A 12616-nucleotide genomic window follows, 5' to 3' on the forward strand; every position below is an offset into this window, starting at 1 on the left:
TCATTATCATATAGTTAACCTCCTTAATGGGTCAGCATACAGGGTCAGTCTTCGTCCTCAAGACAGTAGTCGATCCGCCATCAGCCAGGACAGAACAGCAAAGGCTCAGCAAACAGGGCAGAAATTTCTTCCCTCTTAAGGAGGTGAAGTAAATGTTGGGTAAAGAGGATGGTTCAAAGTAAGAAAAAGTCTCTCAAAGTAATGATTTAAGAGTAACAACAAGGAAATGGCTTCAAGGAACGGCAAAGGATGGCAAAAGTGTGGACGATTTCTCCTTGTGGCATGTCATTATATTAAATCCGTCAAACAAACCCTTAATTTCCAATTGGGCAAAATCTGTCTCACCACTATCTCTGTCCAATATTTGAGTGGTCACCTTACTAGAATTTTCCCCTAAGACAGTTCTCATGCAGTTCATTGGCTCCTGTGATTTACGTCTTCATTGGGTGAGGTGGCAGGTAAGAAAAGTTACACGCACGGCTTCAGTTAATAGCTCCATTGTCTTTACCAGTTCAGGCGACCTTGTACCTGTTGCGAATTACACTGTTGCATTCAGCAAGAATGTCTCCTTGAGCAAGTCGGGTCTCATGAGAAAGAATTTACTATGGTTACACACACATATCCAGCTTCTGGAAAAGTACAGCTACTCGACCTTAGGAAGACAGCACATTACACGTTAGAAAAACACAGTTAATATGAGACCAGGCAGCTAGGCCCAGACTCTTGTTAACTAAGGCCTAGTGTCTAAATTAGCAAATCCTTACTACATGATTCATAAAGCTGGTATAAATTCACACATTAGTGCATAATTAATTCGTCATTAGTCAAATTCATTTAATCAACGTATATATTGGTGGCCACTCCCCGTGGGCACATTTCAAATGCATACGTAAGAAACATATTAATGCGTTTTCTATGCGGCTTCATTGTTCCTTAATTTGCAAGCAGTTCATGTTAATTTTGATTATAAAAGCTACCCTCCAACACAGCCCAGTTATAGGGACCTACTTAGACCTGCTGAATTAAGTACCTTAAATACTGCTTTGCGGAGCATTGCAAGGATCTGTTTCAAAGATGAGTTGTGAAGCTGAAGCCATATGTTGGTTTCCAGGTACGGTGAGACTGCGATGTGAGGTCCTGCATTGTCGTCTAGGATCCTGGCGATGAAGGCTTGCCATGTAAAGTCCAGCTTTGAAGATGCATTGGGCAGTCAGGTGATTCATCAGTTCCGAGGAGCTGAAAGGTTGCGATGTAGAGCCTGGCATTGTTGTTCTGATTGCCGTCTATTAGACATGTGAGGGTCTGTGCCTAGGATACATTGAGCAGTGGCTATTCTGAAGAAGCTACAGACTGAGGAGGCGATGTGGGTCTTTGTGACAGGTCCATTACATGATGCATTTGTTCTGCTTGGGGTTGCACAGTATAGCACAGCAGAGGTGATGCATCAGTTCAGCTGGATCCCGAGTCTGGAAGAACACCTTAGGCTCACTTCCAAGGGTCTAGGACCGAGTTGGCACCACTTGGCAGGGGAGACTCACAGTTGGCAGAGTCCAAGTGCCAGGGGTTCAGGTTGTTGGAGCCTTCTGTTCATGATGCTTAGGTCAGGAGCCCAGCCAACTAGCCTTTGGAGTCACTTTAGGGCCCTGGGATGAACAGATGCAGGTCCAATCCTTCACACCCAGGCAGGAGGGCAGCAGATCAGCACAGCAGGCCAGCAGTCCTTCAGTGCAGCAATCCATAAGAGTGGCAGCCCTTTCAGCAGCAGTCAGTCAGTAGCAGTCCTTCTGACAGAATATCATGGGACTAGAATTGTCCCAAAGAGTTGGTGCCTTTACCCACTTGTGCATTTGAAGAAGGGAGAGGCTTCTAGAGGCATTCCTTTGAAGTGCACAGGTTCCCTGCCTTCCTGACTCTGGCTCCAGACTACCTATAAGGGGTATGCAACCATTTGTGTAAAGGCAGGCCATAAGCTATTCAAGTGTAATTGGGGCTCTCCCGCCTATCTTGCCAGTGATGGCCCACCAAGGCATGCCTAAGCTCAGTATTGTGTGTGGCTGTCTAGGAGGAATACACAAAGCACAATTATCGACTACACCAAGTGACCCAGAGACAGGCAGCAGTCATGGCTAAAGCAGGAAAATGGCAACTTTCTAAAACTGGCATTTTGAAAATTGTAATTTAAAATCCTATTCCACCATAATTTAGGATTTTTCACTACAATTCCAAAGACACCAAACATGAATATGCCACCTGTTCCCATTTGGAAATTACAAGGTATTCAATGTTATGAGGGAACACTAATGTTATCCTGTTGGAGCGGTAGGCCTTGCAATAATGAAAAACAAATTTAAGAGTTTTTCACTACCAGGACATGTAAAAACTAAAAAGTACATGCCCAACTTTTTTTAATACACTGCACCGTGCCCTCAGAGCTGTCCAGGGCCTATGCTAGGGGTGTCTTATGTGTATTAAACATGAAGGTTTTATCCTGGCTAAAAGGTTTATGTTGTCAGGTTGAAATGGCAGTTTACATCTGCACACACAGGCTGCAATGGCAGACCTGAGGCATGTTTAGAGTGTGACTTAACACACAATCATTGCTGCAGGCCCACTAGTAGCATTTAATTTACACATCTTGGGCACAGGTAGTGCCAATTACTATGGATGTAAGGGTAAATTAAAAGTGCCAATTGGATATATGCCAATTCTACCACGCTCTAAGGAGCAAGCAAAAGCACTTTAGCCCAGGTCACCAGTGGGAAAGTGTTCACAGTCTTCAAATCAGCAAAAACTCAATCAGCAAAAAAGACCTGTCAGGTGGAAACCCACACCAAGGATGCCAGGTCTAACAAAGAGTATGCTCAGTTTATTCAGAGATCAACCCATTCCCATGAACACCCATAAACTCTGTGTCATGAATTTTAAGAGGATGTAGGTACGATGTGCAAGAAACTCAGGCAATCCTCCAAAGAAGAGACAAGGAACAGGGTGGAAAGTAAGAAACACCACTGTAATGTAATCTATCTAGAGGAAATGGGGTTTAGCAAAGAAAGAGAAACAAAGGGCTCTTAGTCACAGGTCTCATCCTCCTGCAATAGATTACTTCTCTCAGTTATCTATGAGAAATACAGAATGGAAATCTGTATATGCATACACATTGATCAAACATACATCTCAGTCTCTTTTCCTTGAGTAAGTCTTACCTGATGCTCTAGTAGCAATAGCCCATAATTATCATATAAGGTACCACAAAAAATAATTGGGCCTGGGAACACCGGGATGCCCAATTTGTGAAACTGCCAGGAGTATGAAGTCGAGGATTTCTGGTAAGAAGTATCATTTTGCAACACAAATAACAGCTGAGGGTACAGAGTTATAAGAGGTAATAGAAGGAAGATTCAAGAGAGTATGAAGGAAAAATCAACTAGGTGCAGTACAAAATGGTAAACAAACCTATGCCAGGACGATCCAGAAAATTGTGTGGCAACATTGTTCAGACCTTGACACTTTTTTTGCTGCCCCTTTTATCTTGACCTTGTTTTCATGCTGTTCTGATTGTCCCTCTGCTGTGAAGGCCCTCCCCATCATTCTCAGCCCCACCCTCAATGGACCGGTCTTCCATGTTTTCATGGTCTTCCAACTACTCTGTTTTTGAGCAGGCCTTATCTCAGTGAGCTGTATATTCCAACACTCAGACCTTCCTTGTTGAATCCTACCACTATAAGGTTAAACTATACCTTGCATCGTGTATGAAAATGTCATGTGTAGCCCAGGTGCAATAGTATCATAGTTAACTAAGTTCTGATTTGCTTCTTGTCTATGCAGAAGGTCAAAATCAGTCTTGTCACAGTTATTTATTTACTCATATGGTATGTATTTTACAAATGTTTATTGCATTATTCCCCATGCAGCCAAAGAGCCTTTGTTCATTAGTTTCTAAGGAACTCCGTGTGTCTCACTTTAAAACAAACTTTTACAAGTATGGTATTGAGACACCATAATCAGTGGCCAAATGCAGTGGGAAATCTGGCTTTCAGTTGGGTAGTAAAGTTTTGGAAGGCAGATTGCTGTGTTGTATTGCCATTAAAAGAGTGGGATACCTTGAAACGTGATGATTAAATATTTTCTGGAGGATTCTCTGCAACAGAAGCATGATTTAAAATATATAGTATTTTCTTATCTTGAGTATTACGCTATAGGGTTGTGATTCAAACCTGTTTTGCACTAGGAATTTAACGATGTATGCATTTGACAATTTTCTTAATTTTCTCCCAACACAAATTGGAAATTATGATTTTTTTTTCCAATGTACACAATTAATTTTGTAACCAGACCTTGCTACAATTATATGCTACAGGTGTACAGTCTAGTCAGTTACATTTTGAGGACAGCACTTCATGTAGACACCTTCAAATAGTATAATTCTATCTTGATCATTTTAAGGAGTCTATAAACTCCTGTATACAGTGAAATATGTTTTCATGATCAATAAAATCACAATTTACCCATGTAGCATGTCATTGATTATCAGACAGTTCAAAAGAGATAGCAAAGTAAGAGAAAAACGTACCTTTCTCAGACCTTAAGAAACTTTATAGTATTTCAGGATGTCTCGGCCATGGATGAATGCCCATTACAATCTATTCACAGCAAATATGTCCTCTCACAAAAGAATGAATATGTCCTCTCACAAAATAATTTAATCACCGGGTATCTCACTAATTAAACTTAGTTCAGTATTCTAAATCCTGTCACCTGGTTTCAATCACATCTTACCCCTTGCTTCTCTTTGAACATTGCTTAAAAGAACATTATATAGCAGAAGAAATACTGCATATTCTCTGCTGCCAGTTTTAGCTACCAATAGGCCCCACTTCCACTTTCCTTATACCTGCATGTTTACATTTCCACTCACATTGGGGTCTAACAAGAACCATCAGAGTGAAAACCCCTTGGGCTTGTCAAATAATTTGTCCAACAGCAAAACCCTTGCCCCCTACATTAGTCTGTGAGGTTCAATGTAACTAAGTCCTTCTCTGCATGTTTCCATACAGATTAACAATCAATCCTTAAATGAGTTGATGTTAACATATGCTTTTCACGGTAAACACATTAGGCCAACTGCCTTTTCGCAACGTTTCATAGTAAGCAGATCATGCCTAAAACCACAATCACTCGCTTTCCACCTCAACCAATTCATTCTTTCTGTATTGAGTGTACCATTTAAAAAAATTACTACTTTCAGTGTAAGCACACAACTTTGGCCCAGTCAAATCCTGGAGTCAAGCAAACTAACGTGTGGATGGAGCCAAACCCCCCTCTCTCTTGACTACTCTGAAAGATCTTTTTTGTTGATCAAGTAAGCTATGGCGTCTTGCTCTGTCAAGCCAGACCTAAAACAGTGTATTCTGGGTTACGTCATCTGTAAACCAAGCAAATATCACAAAGATGCTAGCTATATTAACCATTTTTTCACCATTGTTTATAAAGAATACTACGTTGTACTGTTCTACTTTAGTTTAGTTTTCTGCAATATGAAACAAAATCCTTGTTGACTTGAAAGCTGAACGAAAAAATCCACTTAGGTTTAAAGAGTAACTTAATATGTGACTTATCGGGCTATTTTTAAGGAGGAGAAGTGCTTTGCTCTGAACCAATGTCTTAAAATGGTCCCCCTCCACAAGGCCATGTCCCGCCTTCCCGTAACCACATCTCACCTCTCCATTGCCACTTTCTGCCTCCCAATAAGGTCCCTTTCCAAGCCAAACGTGCATGAGTCCAAAGACTTACGTTTTTAAAGAAAAAAGGTGTTCAAAAGCTAATAATACTGGCATCCACAAGAAATAGATTGGACTGACTTTCAGCAGTATTTCTAGCATGTTCAGGAGAATGAACAGTTGAGGCCTGGAAAATGTGTAAAATGCAAAGGCTGACTAATCAACACACAGCCCAAAATTTAATTTGCACCTTTTGCCAACGGATTAGCAGATTTTAATAGTACCATTCTGATTATCATGCAGTGCTTCTAAGAGGTGAATTCATCTAAAACATCAGTTCCTTTTTTTAGTCAGCATGTGCTAATTTGCATGATTTATTTTGAGAGCAGCTACACTTAATGCAGTATACTTAACACTAGTAGGCTGACTGCTTTTCAAAATACCTTACAGATTTCATTTCCAGACAATCTCTGAGATTTGTGTTTAATTAGGATGCCAAAGTTACAAGAGTGCCAAAGTGAGTGTAATTATGCAATTTTCTCTTGATCTCACAGAGTCTTCCTCCGAGCAATTAATCAGTATGCAGACATGCTAAACAAGAAATTCCTTGATCAAGCGAACTTTGAGTTACAGGTAAGACTAAACGTTACTTATTCTTTTAATTTTTTTGTGTTATATCCAGTCATCAAAGTATCATTATTCAGACTGATCCTTTCAATTGTCTTCTGAATCTACTATTTGAAGGTTATATTAATCGAACGCAACTTTGGCAGAATTTACATGACCTCCCCGCATATGCTTACTTTCTGTACACTGGAAATACGCTGAGCCTTTTCCACTTAGTAACATATTCAAATGCTTGTGAAAGTAAAATCTTGGGAATCAGCTTCATATAACACGTTTTATTAAGATTTGCCTCAGTGGAGCCCCTCAGTGGCACCATAAACCTGCATATTATGTGGATTATCCTAGAACTGACCATACGGGCTTGAATGTATATACCATTATTACCAGTGCTTTCTGGTATTGAAAGGTAGATGGCTTCACTTTTGCTTCTTTTGAAGCCACTAAAAATAGAAATACTTTTCTTTGATGCAACAAATTACATTCCTTTTTGTTCCACAGTCCGCCCTCTATTGGCTAGTGTTTGATTTGAAAGAAAAAACAGGGGGCAGTGCACAGGACATTTCTTAACAAGCATTGGCAAAGCCAATAGGTCTCAACTTTACAGGAGCTAATGGCTTTGGCAATGTGTTGTGCCATGTTGTACGCCATTGTGGTTGCTGTTCAGAATGGCAAAAAGTTAGTGACGTGGAGTGTCAGAGTGGAGTGGGGGAGTAGAGTGGACATGGAGTGTTGTAGAGTGGAGTAGAGGGTCGTATAGGGGAGTAGACTCCAGTGGGTCCGTGGTAGAGCGTGATTTAGAGTGGAGTGGGGTGGAATAGGGTGGAGGGGTTTGGAGTGGCTGAGGTAGTAAGGTGGGTTGAATTGGGGTAGAGTGGATTGGGGTGAATTGATGTGGGACTGATTGGATTGGAGTGGAGTGGTCTGAAATGGGGTGAAAAATAATTGGTTTGAGACGTATTTAAGCAGGGTGGATTAGATTGGATTGGATGGGTGGTTTGGATTGGAGTTATAGGGGTGAGGTGGATTAGACTAAACTAGAGTGGGGTGGATTGATTGGAGTGGGCGGATTAGATTGGGGTGGATTAGACTGGCTGGAATAGTGTGGATTGTACTGGAGTGGGGTGGATTCTACTGGAATTGGGTGAACTGGATTGGAGTTGGGTGGATTGGATTGGATTGAAGAGGGGTGGGATGGATTGGATTGGTTTGGGGTGGATTGGACTAGGGTGGATTGGAGTGGGGTGGGCTGGATGGATTGGATTAGAGTGGAGTGGGGTGGACTGAACTGTGATGGTGTAGGGTGGATTGGAGTGAGTAGAGTGGGGTGGATTGGATTGGAGTGGTGTGAAGTGAAATGGGGTGGGGTGAATTGAATTGGGGTGTGGTAGGCTGCAGTGCGATGGACTGGATTGGAGTGGGGTGTGTTGGATTGTAATGGGGTGGATTGGAGTGGAACGGATTGAGGTAGGGTGGATGGTTTGGAGTCGGGTGGGGTGGATTGTAATGTGGTGGTTTGGAGTGGATTGTTTTGGCGTGAGGTGGAGTGGACTGGGTGAACTGGATTGAAGTGGGGTGGATTGAGTAGGGCAGGCTGGATAGATTGGATAGTGGTGGACTGAACTGGGATGAGGTGGGTGGATTGGATTGTGATCGAGTGGGGTGGATTAGAGTAGAGTAGGGTGGAGTCTGGTTGAGTGGGTTGAAATGGGGTGGATTGTGGTGGGGTGCACTGGAGGGGTGGATTGGATTGGAGGGGTGTGGGTTCGATTGGAGAGGGGGTGGGTTGTATTGAGGAGGGGTGGATTGGGGCATGGTGAATTGTGTTGAGGTTAGGTGGATTGGATTGGCGTGGGGTGAATTGGATTGGAGTGCAGTCGATTGGATTGGGGTGGATCCGACTGATGTGGATTGGATTGAGTGAGGTGGATTAGGGTGGGGTGGATTGGATTGAGTGTAGTGGATTGGAGTGGGGTGAGGATTGAGTGTAGTGGATTGGAGTGGGGTGGATTGAATAGGGTGGAGTGGATTGTGGTGGAGTGGATTGATTGAATGGGAGTGGATTGGACTGGATTGGATTTGAGTGGGGTGGATTGGGGAGAGAATAAGGTGTAGCGGCCAGAGCTGCTGGCTTTGGAGCTAGGGAACCATGTTCGAATCTCTACGTCAGCTCAACATCCTGTGATTCTGGGAAAATCACTTAATCTCCCTGTGCCAAAAAATGTGTGTCCTGGTGTAATGTAACTGATGCTCATGTAAAGCACTCCAATACCTTCGGGTCGAATTTGTGCTATATAAAAGTGCAAAAAACACAAATGTGGGGTGGATTGGATTGGTGTGGGGTGGATTATTTAAAAAGGGGTGGACTGGATTGGAATGGAGTAAATTAAGGTGGTTTGAAGTGGGGTGGATTGGACTGGAGTAGGGTGGATTAATCTGGAGTGGGGTGGATTCAAGTGGATTGTATTTGAAATGGGATGGATTGGTGTCAGTGGATTGGATTTGAGTGAGGTGGATTGGGAAACAGTGAACTTGATTGGAGTGGGAGGGTTGGGTTGAATTGGAATGGGGTGGGTTGGATTGTTATTGGGGGGGTTGGTTTGGAGTGGGGTGGGTCAGATTGGAGTGGATTGGGGTGGATTGGTTTGGGGTGAGGTGTATTTGATTGGAGTGTTGTAGATTGGACTTGGTTGGATTAGGGTGGATAGGATTGATGTGGGTGGATTGGATTAGTGTGGGATGGATTGTGGTGGATTAGAGTGTTTGGTCCCTGCTCGTACACAGAGGAATGGAAATGATGTTTGACCTGCAGTGACAAATTATGATGTTGTAAAGAAAAGTGCCACACAAATCACCAAATGGTAACAGATAGGTGGGCTCCAAGCCCTATATTATACAGAAGAGAGTCTCGCACGCGAGACACCTGCATTAGCGCATGCATTTGCAGGCTCGACCCTAAAAATGCTGCCACTCACTTCCCTGCTAGCAACAATCATTCCCACACATGCACCTCTGGCAGTGCCTGCTGCCTTTATCTACAATGGCCAAGTCAGGATTGCATCAAACAAGCAAAGTGAGTGAACTCACTTTCCTGAAAGCAGGTCATGTGGGGATTTTACCCCTAGAAAACTTTGAAAAAAGTAGGTCAGACTAATATTACCTTCACTTTGCTAAAACGTCATAGTCTCTTAAAGACCACTTTGAAATGGCACGCATGAATAATTCCAGTACTTTCATGGTCAATTTCTATGGGGATGGCTTGTGTTGTGGTATGTGAAGGGGTGTTGTATGCACTGAGGTTTTGAGAAAGGTGAGTTCAGAAATGTAATTTCTTTTGTTGCTTCACAACTGTGCTCTGCAGTTAAGGCAGGCAGATTGTATATCAACTATATAGATCACATGCTGAATGTGGGCAAAATCTGCTCATGTCCAGATGAATAGATGAGCTTGGTCAGAGGTGTGGCAGATAGTTGCATTGGACGAATACAGCATTGAGAAAGTCCAGGGCAAGATGAGCACAGTTGCAGTATCAGTGTGGTGAAGGGAAAAAAACAGAAGAACTATAAGAACAAGGTGGAGCCTGCTGGGTAGTGTATTTGAAGGAGTCTGCTACTTACAATAAAAGCATGTATACACTGCTGCGGAGGCAACTGTCTAAAGACACAGTTTCAGGGCACAGTGCCAATGGACACCCCACTATGCACACCTACTAACCACCAGACAATCTCTGCTGAGAAGGTAAGAGCCCATTCAGTGCCTTGGTGAGAGGCTGACAAAATCATTATCTTACTAACACAACTGCACTGATGGAATGTACAAGAATAAAGAAAGTGGTGCTGAACACAATAGTGACCTCACACATACCTCTGTGGCAACTTTTATGGCTCTAAACATGTTTACATCAGTAATGTTTTTTTATATAGAATGGTAATGTGATCAACTGAGTGTATACAGTTGTTTAGTTTTTTTTTCTTGAATTAAACATGTTTGGGCCAGATGTACTAAAATTTCAATGACTGCAAACACGCAAATACTGTGTTCGCCACCATTAAAACTATTTTTGTGATATACTAACTCTAATGGTCTGAAAGCTTTTACCGGCTCCTAAAATGAGATTGCAATTTCATATCAATTCTGTATTTGAATGGGGGTGTGCTGTAGGAATCCCTTCCAAATACCGAAGCGGTTTTGCACGTATCAATGTTTTACGACTTAAATCTGTCACAAAACATTGAAAAATTACCAACTCGTGATTTGGAGTGGTAATTGTTGGACCCTGGCCCTTTCTGCAGGAATCACCATAGATTGTTGGCTTCCTTTGCTGAACCTGTTTTTGTTGACTTTTAGGACTGCTATCCAGTGGTAAAGTGCTTTTGCTCTCTCCATAAAACACAGTGAAAATGACCTACACCTGATTGCACATTTCATTTACTTGTAAGTCCCTAGTATATGGTACTACATGTACCCAGGGCCTGTAAGTTAAATGCTACCTGTGGGCTGCAGCACTTGTTGTGCCACCCACTAAGTAGCCTTGTACTCAGGCCTCCAACTTCATACTGTAGTGCAGTTTTAAACTGCCATTTTAACCCTGACAAAATGCACCTTTTGCCAGTCCTAAACCTTTCTTTTTAACATATATAATTCACCCCTATAATAGGCCCTAACTACTCACTGGGCAGGGTTCATGGTATTTAAAAGTATGATATATGTGTTTGTTTTATATGCCCTGGAAGTAAAAAAAAAATCTCTTAAAAGCGTTTTTCACTGTTGTAAGATTTGTCTCTCCCACAGACAAACACTGGGTTACCTTGTTACAATTAGTAAGTGGTAACTTCAGATTGGGAGCAGATACAGAAATGATGTTTATACTCAAATGAATTGTAATTTAAAATCTTCGTTAATGGTGAAGTTGGATTTTAAGTTACAATTTTAAAAATGCCACTTTTAGAAAGTTTATACTAACCTATAAAAAAAAAAGAGTTGGATGGATTGATTGCATTAATCTCAGCTATATATAATTACTCAGGGACGCAAACAAATCATTGATATACTTGCACATTATGCCTCCTATCATTGGATCCAGACATATTTTAAAAGCATTCTTGACCCTGGTCCGATTGGAACTGTCAGGTCCGAACTGCTGGGCCAGGGCCTCCCTAAACCGGAATACAATCAATCAGACCAGTTTTGCTCTCATTGGGCCTCATCAGTCAATTGTAGATTGATTGCAGTGGCACAGCGAGCACTAGACCCATATCTGAGCATACCAGTCGCACTGAAGTATACAAAAAAGTGATGGAAGGAATACATGAATTAATCTCATAAAAATTAACTTCACATAAGTTTAGCAATATCACTCTGAAAATGATTCCACTTCAAGCGTATTCTTCACTTCACTATTCATCTGTACAATTTTTAATGACACTGCCATTAAAAACTGTTTTTGCTGCTGTTGCTTATGTTAAAAGAAACACCCAGTAAAACCAAAAGCCCAGTAACTCTAAACAAGTGGTCCAATTGTTAAGTTGCTGTCTTTGAACCACTTGACTGGAAATTGTGTGATCTTCGGCAAATCACTCAGTTGCATTCTGGCTAAAATGTAAATACGTTAAATGCAACTTATACAAACATGTTAGCGCCCAAGCCATCACACACTAAACCCAATGCAGCTCACTCTGGACCTGCCTGCGATAGGGTGATCAGGTGGGGTGGACCAAGCTGGGATCATTGTCAGGAAACCTCCAGGCTCCAAAGCAGTGGGCAGACTTTAGCAGCATCGAGACAAAGCCTGGAAAGGAGTGGGGCAGTGGCAGCATGTGACAGACTCCAATCTTGTCCCTGTACAAATGGAGAGTCATTCATGGCATGGGCTTGACCTCAGTGGCATGTGCTTTGCTGGGGCTGTATTGCGCATGTGCACCAAACACATACTGGAGCTAACGCTGTAATGGGAGGAAAATGGAGACAGGCAAGAACTCATTGACTCAGTCAGTCATGGTGTCACCATGAAGTATCAGCAGCAGTAAGAAGCGCAGCTCCCTCATAATACCTGGATATGGGTACTTGTACAGGCAACTTCCCCACCCACAGAAACGTTTAGTCCTTCAAACTGCAGACGGGCCCACAGGTGTTCTGGTCTCCTCAAAGAAGTGCCATTGGATTGGCAAGCACCCACTAGCACAAAGTAACCACTGCTACTGATTCAGTGATTTTGACATAACTTTCTAAAAACATATCTTGCGGGTTTCAAGGACACGTTGGTTCCAACTTTGATG

At 42.3% G+C, this 12616-nt stretch overlaps 1 protein-coding gene across 1 annotated transcript in view; it reads left to right on the forward strand.

The window, feature by feature from the left end:
• DOCK1 (dedicator of cytokinesis 1) overlaps positions 1-12616 on the forward strand; it is a 1072828-nt gene that overhangs the window by 697613 nt on the left and 362599 nt on the right. Inside the window, exon 30 of the mRNA XM_069239713.1 lies at positions 6272-6350. Within this exon, the coding sequence (XP_069095814.1) occupies positions 6272-6350 (79 nt within the window). The remainder of the gene's footprint in view (positions 1-6271; positions 6351-12616) is intronic.

Source organism: Pleurodeles waltl, chromosome 6 (genome assembly GCF_031143425.1).
Source record: "Pleurodeles waltl isolate 20211129_DDA chromosome 6, aPleWal1.hap1.20221129, whole genome shotgun sequence".
NCBI classification, from domain to species: domain Eukaryota; kingdom Metazoa; phylum Chordata; class Amphibia; order Caudata; family Salamandridae; genus Pleurodeles; species Pleurodeles waltl.